Here is a 10,334-nt window from a genome sequence, read left to right as displayed (position 1 = left end):
ATTTCCGCGGCTGAAAGTCGGACTAAATATCCCTTTTCTAAAACTCTAATTATAACAATAATAATACTGAACATTTATATAGCGCTCTAACTGTCATAGAAAGTACCACAGCGCTTTACACAAAAATGGACGAAAAACCAGAAAACAGAACAAGAAATAAACCACATGCAAGATACATGAGTAAGCAATAACATATCAATTAAACAGATCAATTAAACAGATGGGTTTTCAGGGATTTTTTGAATGTTGCTAGTGAGCTAGAGTGGCGGATGCTGTAGGGTAAATTGTTCCAGAGTTTTGGGGCAGCAGCGTGGAAGCTTTTCTCTCCAGTGGAAGTGCGAGTTTTTGGTACATGGAGTAATCTGGTGTCAGTAGATGATCGGAGGCTTCTGGTCGGCTTGTAAAGCTGAATGAGTTCGGTTAAGTATGAAGGTGCAGAGTCAGTGTTAAGACATTGGTAAACGAGGGTCAGAAGTTTGAAGTTGATTCGGTTGGGGATTGTCAGCCAGTGAAGATCGTGGAGGATAGGAGTGACGTTGTCATATTTTCCAGCCTGATAAATCAGTTTAGCAGCACGATTTTGGAGCCGTTGAAGGCGTTTGCAGTCAGCAGATGTTATACCGAACAGGAGTGAGTTTGCATAGTCCAGTCGAGATGTTACGAGGGCTCTAATGGCAGCATGACAAGACGGTTTGTCAATGTACATTCTGATCCGTGATAGGATGCGCAGATTCATGTTTACAGATTGACAAATGGCACTGACCTGGTTGGACATCTGCATGGTTGGGTCGAATACCACTCCAAAATTTCTGATCTTTGAGGAAGCCTGGATGGTATCAGCGCCTACTTGGAGGGAAAGATCCGATAACGAATTGAGAATTCTGGTGTTGGCACAGACAAAGAATTCAGTTTTGGATTCGTTTAGTTGAAGCATGTTACTTATCATCCAGTGCTTTATGTCCATGATGCATTGTGATAATGTAGACAGAGCTTGGTTGATTTCACTTGGATTGTTGGGATTGAATTGGATGTACAGTTGCGTGTCGTCAGCATAGAAGTGGTAACGGACACGCTGAAAACGCTGGATAACGGTAGCGAGAGGATGAGTAAATAGGGAAAACAGCTGAGGTCCGACAACAGAGCCTTGTGGTAGTCCAAACTCCAGTAGTTGTGGGTCAGATAGCTCACTAGCAACCTTTACTCTGTTAGTGCGACCAACAAGGTAAGAATGGAACCACTGTTGAGCATGACCTGTACTCCCAAATACATTGGACTATCTATCTAAGAGAGTAGCATAATCGATAGTATCGAAAGCCGCCGACAGATCCAGCAACACCACGAAGACGGCCTGTCGATCATCAAGGGCACGCAGTATGTCGCTCTTGATTCTCACCAATGCCGTCTCCGTGCTGTGGCCAGACCTGTATGCGGACTGAAACTTCTGATCCCTCAAATTTGTACACAGATGAGTATTAATACGACTAAGGGCAACTTTTTTAATTAGTTTAGATAGAAAAGCCACATTAGAAACGCGTCTATAGTTCTTAAGGTTATTCACATCCAGCCTAGGCTTCTTCAGAATTGGCGTAACAATGGCTTCTGGAGGATTGATGGGAAAGAACCTGTGGACAGTGAACTATTCACAATGGAAACCAGTGCAGGGAGGAGGGTGTCGGTGTTCTCTTTCACCATCCATGTGGGGAGAAGGTCCAGTCCACATGACTTGTTAGGTGATTTGTTAACAAGTCTAAGGACCTCATCATCATCAGCTAGGGTGAAGTCGGAGAGTTCAGGTACGTGTGCCGGACAATCAACATGGACCTCATCTTCAGTTTCAGAGCAGAGGCGGCGGAAGCGGGGGGGGGGGGGGGGGGCGGGGGGGCATTTGCCCCCCCCCCAATTTCCCAAGTGCCCCTTTTCGCGGCCATAAATGTGCCCCCTCGAACAGTAAAGTGCCCCTCAAGAAAAACAACAAAATGCCCTTAAAGTATCTTACTATTTCTTAGAAGTAACCATATCCCAATAATGGTATAGATATTTTGTATATAAACGAGGAAAATGAAAACCAAGTCCCAAAACGCATAAAATACGGCCTGAAAATGGGCACATAATGCATATTTAGCATATAATCATTGGTTTTAAAGAGCGCCCCTATGTTGGAAGATATGGTACACCCCCCCCCCCCCCCCCCCCCCTTCCTATTTGATTTTACGGAGGCCAAGTGTCCGGTGAAAAAAAGTGTCGACATTTCAGCACGGGTTTGCAAGTGCCCCTTTTTGGTGATGCCCCCCAGTTTCAAACCCGTTCCGCCGCCGCTGTTTCAGAGGTTTGGGTGAGCAGACACTCAATGTTAGATCTTATTTTCACAATTTTGTCCTTGAAGAAAGTGGAGAACCGGTTGCTCAGCGACTTCAAGGATCGGCCAGATGGAAGAGAAGAAGCCCCTGTTTAACAATGAGTTGATTGTTTTAAACGCAGTTTTTGTGTTGGCGGATGAAAGCTGGGCCTTGAGGTATGTTGATTTTTCACGACGAATGAGCTTAGTTGATTCATGGATCTGATCCATGTATTTTTGTCGGTCATCAGGATGTTTAGTTTTGTGCCATCTTCTTTCAAGTTTTCTACGGTTGCGTCTGGCGAGGTGGATTTCCTTCGTGTACCATGGTTGGTGGGATTTGAACCTTCGTTTGAACTCTTCCATTTGCGACGGATCAACCCACCTTGGAAATTCCTAGTTTTTGAGTAAAATCCATATATCTATTCCGTGAAAACCTTGTGGAGACGTATTCATCTATAGAAATTGCCCTGTGGAGACGTATACAATCTTTTGTTCCCTATTGTGTGCATGTCTCCAGAGGGCACGGTGTATCAGATCACGACCTTTGTGTGTGTGGGGGGGGGATCTGGACACCACCGATCTGGCGGGGCGCCCTTAAAAGTGGACACTATGAGACAATAGGCGGCGTTCTCCATGGCGGCCCAATATATAATTTAAAAAAGGTCACTAGTGAAAATGGGCCGTTTGTGAAAAAGGACTAGACAAATTCATGTTTGGGGAACGACTGGGGCCCGATAATTGTTTTTGTGAGGCGACACTCATAAAACGTCTTTGAAGTAAAAAAAACTATGAGGACATTATCTTTTTTATTGAATTGACATAAAACAAATTGACACAATTGATTTGGTTCGTCCAATTCTACATATCACACATTGATAAATATTTAAATGTCCACTGATCACATTTTCGTAAAATGTTTAAGACAGACTATACTACTTTCCGGTTTTCAACTATTAAGTAAATAGCATTGTGATTGTGGATCTATACCTTCGCCAACTAGAAATTAGATCAACGTACCAAATCAGTTTTGGTGCAATATAATGGTGGAGGGTACCAGGTATGTGCTACTCCTATTTAAGGTGTGGGGGTACACCCCTAAACCCTCCGCAGATCTGCAACTGCCATAACTCCCAACAACATTCGTGACCAAACGAACCTAAAATAAGGGTAAAGTTCCAAGGGATCATCTCCACCAATTGAAATGTAAGGTGTTGACTGTTTATGTTTTGTTCTTGGTCAAAAACACTTGTTTTATCAAAAAAGCAAATTCAAAAGGAAACCAATTCATGATAAAATGAAATATCTGACGCGTTTGGTCTGGCAAATCATCAAACATTTCTCCAACTAACAAAAAAACCTCATGCGTATAAGGCGGAGTTAGAGGGCAATGGTTTTGTATTGCATGGATACGCATGTGTAGATCTTTCGTGCATTCATGGTACATGTAGAAATAACAAACAGCCTCAGAGACAACCGCAACTCATCGGGTCTGATATTACAGTGGAACTACCTTCAACTTCACCCATCATCTGCAGCGTGTACACAAATCCCGGTAAGCTTGAGGAACTTCCTAAACGGGACAGATCCAGTTGCAGGGACATTCCCCCCCCCAAAAAAAAACCCAACTGTTGAACCATCACGAAGTTCTGAGCGAGATAGTGCAAGAGTCCAATTAAAACGCTACTTGGAGAGTGAGGTACACAACTCTGACGGCGTACTCCAATTTTGGGCGGTAAATTCAACAAAGTACCCATCTCTGTATACACTTGGCTACAAAGTCCTAGCTGTATAATTGCATCAATTGCACCAGTGGAGCGCATTTTCAGTCTTTTTTCGGTATAATAATGTGTCCCCATCGTGCCAGCTTATCTTCCCGCATGTTGGAAATGCTTATGTTTCTAACATGTAATGAGTATGTTTTAGTTTAAATCTTAATTAAGCCAGAACATAAATGATTATTCTTGAATTAAGTTTTTATTGTTGATCTTGTTAATTTGTAGTTTTGTACAACGCTTTGATCTGTTTTAAAAGCGCTCTATAAATGCTCTATTTATTATTGTTATTATTATTTATTAATCGAATGAAATTCGGACTTTATTTCCCTTATAAAAAAAATCCTCCAAAGCCGCAAATTAAAAAAGAAAACAATAATAGGAAAAACGTGGTTTCGAACTCAAACCCTCCTATCTCAAAACCATGGCTTTATCCAGCTGAGCCATCGGAGAGCTCGACAGCAAACCGTAATTCATGGCATTGCTGTATAGGTGTAGGTAGTGAGCTCAAAAGTGTAGATAGTAAGCTTTAAAAAAAATGTGTAATTACCTTATTCAATAGTCGGCATGTGTTCAAAGTCATCTTTTAGCAAATACCAGGGCTTTCAGGTGAAGTTCTGAAAAACACTATTTATTGAAAAGTGGGTACCAGAGAGCACTGGCAGCCTAAAATCGCTATACCGAACGACCAGTATTACGAACAATGTCTATGGATCTCGCGATGTTCGTTATAGCGGCGTTCCACTATCGTAGAGGGCGCTCAACCAGCATCCATACGATGCTGTTTGGGGAAAAAATCGCTGCAGGGACACCGTCAAGAACTCCATTCTCGAAAATAATAGACCTGAATAACTCAAACGTATATAGAGGTGTCAGTCATGGCTTGCTATTCCGGCATTTAGATTAAACCAATATCCATCTTATGCTAGCAACGTCCAAATTGCTGTGGAGGTGCGCGCTAGAATACTCCAAGATCGATGTTTTGCATTAAGAAAGCTGTCTCGAGTTGCTATCAAAACATTCCCGTTTCACCGACGTGAATCGTGTGCCCGCTCTTTCGCGTTGATGGGGGACTGAAATCCGTCATTTGTAGCTCCTCTCCATCAAAACAATCTTCGACAAATAGACCGAACGGATAGATCCCCCCCCCCCCCCCCCAGGTGAAATTTAAGAACATGCGATTTTTCCCCTATAAGTCCCGGGTTGTTTCCGCATCCGTGGTGCAGAATGTTATTTCAACTGTCCGTTGATCGGTGGTTTCTATGATGGAGGCGGTACGGGGTGTAAGCTGGCGGTGCTGACCGGCAGATTCCCGGTGTAAGGAAGCCGCTCGTCCAGCTGAAGAACCCGGGGAAGGATGTGACCTCAACCGGACGAAGGCAAAGGCGGACAGTGCTCCCACAACCACACCGGCCACGATGACAGCCATACCCGAGCCGAAGACGTGAGCACTGCTTAAGATTGCACCCGTGGTGAGAAGGATGACCCCAACAAGAACAAGAGGAGGGCTCAAGATTAACAATGTCACCACAATGGTGCCAATACAGCCATACCCATCGTCATAGTCCACATCAGAACGCCTACTGCACCTACGGCTACTCTGGTACTGTCCTGAGGCTTCGGAGGATAACCGTATTCGGACCTCTGAGCCATCACCGTACGGGTCTCCCTCACAGGTGCTGGCTGACCGGCCGCCCCGTTGGCTCGAGGCAGTGCCGTTCTCGGCTCGCTTAGAGAGAAATCCCGGCACGAGTTGCTTGAGGTTGAACGGCATCTTGGAGTCACTGCTCTAGAAGACTCTACTTGATCTTCCTGAATGAAGGGATGAGAACAAAATTAGATTGAGAACGTTCGAAATTCGATGGGAAAGGGGACTTAGTACTAGGTGACAAGGACAAAAATAGAGCTAACGGAAATAACAAGGCCGATCATACAGTGAAAGTGGTGTTAAGAATTAAATTTATATCATCTTTTAGCTTCTATTTTGAAATATCAAGAGTAAAGTTTGTTGGAAATACTACATTGTTTTAGTGAAGTTCTGCATGTAGCCCTTTCAAAATCTAGGCTACAAAAGCCCATAGGCTTTTTTTAGTACAAGAATCATTCATATAAATTATGTACTTTGCAAGTTACCGAATTTTAAACACAACTACCGTTTTAAAATTATGTCCACGGATTACAAGAAGGTAAGCGTTCTTACTTTAAATAAACTTGCTTGCTTGAGTAATTTTTGCCCAGGTTCAATTAATAATTATATATTATTAATTCGTGCATAACATCGTTGAAAAAACAGAAGTGAAAAATGTTATTTTGAGCAGGCTTCACAATATCATTTGAACAGCATGGACATACAATTTTCAACAAAAACATAAATAAAACCTACTTCAACCGAACTATAACATGTTAATTTAAAAGAAAACTTTTAAATACACATTTTTAATGTCTGTCCATAGCTCTACGGAACCCTTATCGGAATTCCTATCCAGTAACCGTACACCTCTTTTATAATTCTAGAATAATGACTTTGAAGTATTTGATTCATTCCGTATAGTTTTTTTTTTTATATATTTTCTCATTTATAGATACAGTTAAATATTTATAGATCTCGTCTTTCGGTGATATTTCTTAACAAATGTCATTATTATAAAGGGCGCCAAATCAGACATCTCCAGAATAACAATTTTAAGATGCTAGTCGTCTCGAAGAGTTTCGACCGCTGGGCATGTTGACAGGTCCGATCCAAGCTCAGCGAATCGCTTAGAAAATGGAACATGCCCGCAGAGAGAAATGTATCCTCCGTTTGTGAATGGTATGATTGAGTTGGTCTATTTACCAAGAAACTCTGACCGCTTGAATTCTTTCTTCTTGAGGAGGAGTTTGCTCCAAGACTATAATCACTTTGTTATTGATTTCTAAATCAGCTTTTCTGAATCAGAAGTGGGTGAGAGCCGGGTATCTACATTTGTATTCCCCATTCCCACTCAGCCTCTGTCCTCTTAGTCTAGAAATTAAATCTATATCTCCGTTGAAAAAAATTAACCTGCTGCAATTATATTCATGAAATACAGGGGCTGGAAATCAATGAGTGCCCGGAACAAGCTAAAACAAGTGATGTTTGCCTCAGGGGTGTGAGAGTGAGGCTTAGGACCTTTCCAGATTAGCCACTTAATCTAGGGACTACCCTGGAGAGCACACGGTGAACACTAGGACTTGTTGACGATCGAAGCTGGGTCAGCTCTGCCTCCTCTCTGGAGAAACGACTCAAGCGCAAAAGGAACAATCCTGCAAATGCACTTCTAATTCAAGCGTGCATTTTGAAAAGAAAAAAAGCACCGCGCGCCGGCTGATTTCTTGGGGCGCGTGGGGGACACTACGCGATTGGTCACGTAGACGATTCAATGCGTACGTGCTTCCTCCCACAGGGACTTAAAAGATGATTAAAAACAGAATGAAGAACATGGTGGGTTCAGATGCTTGGACTTGCAGATTGGAAGTAGCCACGGTATGAATGGAGACCGACCTGCACTGATTCCGTCGAGAGCGAGAGTGGGTGGCACGACCATAACTGTGCCCTTTCAAATAAGACACATTTTACTGATCATATACTGGTATGTAAGTTTATGTTATGGGTATGAAGAACTTAACATTTATGTCCATCACAACAGTAACAACATTTGTAACAACTCTGTCAACTTGACCAGACGATGATATAAATATATTATTGTCTTATTGTTTTGGTAATCCAACCGACATTTACAACACTTCTTAACTTAAATGATTAGAGCACTTCTCTGTGTACACAGGTCTCCTATCTCCCCTACGGCGTACAGGGTTTCTCTCTCTCTCTCTCTATCGTGTAAACATATCTGTTTGCTGCCATCAAGCGTTTCAAAGGGGCTCACTGTTGCAGCCACTAATATTATCGGCTCTCTCGGACAAAAGGATACCATGACTATATCTGCTTTGCTATCATTCCTATTAAGATACTCATCGGTAACGTATTTAGTTTTCAATTTTATGTTTTAAGTCATTCAAGTTGGTGTGTACTTATACATAAGCCTTTTGAGACAATTTTCTTAGGCCTATATAATTATTTAAATTTAATAGCAAGTTTGCGCGTCCGAATAAGCTGTCTGTGAACGTATAAAAGGTTAGCAGCGTTGAAAGCCGAAACCAATTTATATTGCACATGAACTTATGTGGCTAATTCGCCATGTATGTTGCAGACATAACATGATTGGGAAACATGAGACTAGAAACTCAAGAATACCTCTTCCGCTAACACTGTGTCATCCGTTCAAGCCTTCAATAAAGTCGTCTGATTTTATTCAATTAACGGAAGCGCCAGAAATTTCTGTCGCAATACAGGCCTGTCACCTGCTCTGGCAACTTGATTGAACTGTCAATTTTCGTGAGGGAAATTGCTCCGAAGATTTCTTTGATAAATTACGGGAAATCTAGGGCTACGGGAAAAAAGTTAAAATCTAATAGTAAATTATGCAAATGTACACGCGAATAACCGTTCAGTGTCCTAGCCTTGTAATACATTTTGCATCGAGATCTTAAGATCTTTCATAAAATGTCAAAAAAATTACGAGTTTTACACGTGTCGGCGGCCTAGGGATAATAGGGTTTCATAATCGTGAATGTATCTACGTCATTGGCTATATCATTGATTTTAATGTAAGCATTCTTGCAGTTTTGCCAATGGCCATGGAGGCTGTATATTTTCGCTCCCAAAGCTCATGTTTTTCAAAAACATCGCTGGAAAATATTGCTCCGTGCACAAATTGAAGGTAAGCTATCGTGGGGATATAATAGTCGCCGCACTCTTTTTGAGAAAAATGCATGTATGGTTCCCGGGTTGAACGAGAAGGGTAATGAAATCAGGACACCTGATCATAGCGTGTTCCCCGGTGAACGGCCTGAGGATACACCGGAGTACCTCAGACGTTCGTTTTGACCCGGAACCGAGGCCGATGGTCTAGATTTGAGGGCAGAAATGATCCGTTATCGGGCCGTTGGGGGTTTGGTGGTGCCGACCGAGCGATTGTACTGCTCTTTTTGTTCAAATTCCGACGACAGTTTCATATCAATAATTTATGATATCAATAATAAATGGATCGATAGAAAGGAGATTGAGCGTGCTCCAGTTTTATCATGAATTTCGAATCGACCAAAACTCCCTCCAATTCCTAACATGTGTTCGGCTGATTAATCATGCATAATCTCATATGGTGATGCGTTTACAATGAGGTGAATCATGCGCATTGCTAATGTATTTATTGCTTTTGCCTTAACTGGTGAACAATGAAATTAAGAAAGTAAGGGTGTGCATAGGCCTATAGGGAATAAAGGGAATAAAAATAAAGTTGTATTCGCTGGGGAGAAGAGTGATGATAGATATGGAGATTGCGCATTTCAGAATGATGATACAATTTATGATTGGGTAATGGGGATTGCTGGTGGTGGTTGTTCTACCATGGAGGAATAACAACACATCCTCCATGGTTCTACTTATGAGGCCTGTAGTAATAAACATTGTCTTGGCAACAAGTCAAAAGATAAGTTTCCATTCATGTTCGAAACTAACTTTATTGTACACTCTTGTTTATTCGAATCTTAGTTCCTATATAAAATTACAGGATTTTCGATAAAATGCACTATTTAAAACCGAGGCTAGGGGAATCTTTAAGTAGGCTAATGATACATGCGTATGTGTTAGTCCCCTATAGGCCTATTTATACTTTTGCTTCATTAATTTTCCATATTCCACAATATTAACATTTGCTGCTTTTCTTTTGAAGGTTTAAAGAAGTGTAATCCTTGAAGTGGTAAATAACATTTCAAACGCTGTAAATACTAATTCATTATAGCCTACTTGTAAAGGCGCATTATGATTTATGTCACCGCGGACTTGAAGATGTAGGCGGTTGAGCTCTATAAGCGCCTGTTGTGAACAAGGCACTTTAGTACCATTTTTAATGACAATTGCTGCGTATACGACACTGAGAGTAGAAATGATAACATTGCTGGTGGCAAAGGGGATGCAGATAATGAATTCTCCCAAGATGGCCACCTCCCCACCAAATCTGACATGCGAACTGTACTTTGCACTCCCCCAAACATCCGACGTGCACGTATTACACGTGTAAACCAATCCTCCAATTTGCCCGTAGTACATGCAATTTCTCCTGTCTCCCGTTCTGGTGCACACCATCCCA

General features: G+C 41.9%; 1 protein-coding gene across 1 annotated transcript; it reads right to left on the bottom strand.

Annotated features, from left to right (window-relative positions):
• Positions 1–5,299: 5,299 nt before the first annotated feature.
• Positions 5,300–5,912, bottom strand: LOC119737095. Its single transcript, XM_038211186.1, has one exon. The coding sequence runs from the start codon at positions 5,882–5,884 to the stop codon at positions 5,300–5,302; it is 585 nt and encodes a 194-aa protein (XP_038067114.1). The 5' UTR covers positions 5,885–5,912.
• Positions 5,913–10,334: the final 4,422 nt, after the last annotated feature.

The sequence above is a fragment of the Patiria miniata genome, unplaced genomic scaffold (assembly GCF_015706575.1).
Source record: "Patiria miniata isolate m_02_andy unplaced genomic scaffold, ASM1570657v1 HiC_scaffold_3, whole genome shotgun sequence".
Classification (NCBI taxonomy): domain Eukaryota; kingdom Metazoa; phylum Echinodermata; class Asteroidea; order Valvatida; family Asterinidae; genus Patiria; species Patiria miniata.
Note: the sequence above shows the minus strand (reverse complement) of the source record. Positions and strands in the feature narration are given on the sequence as shown.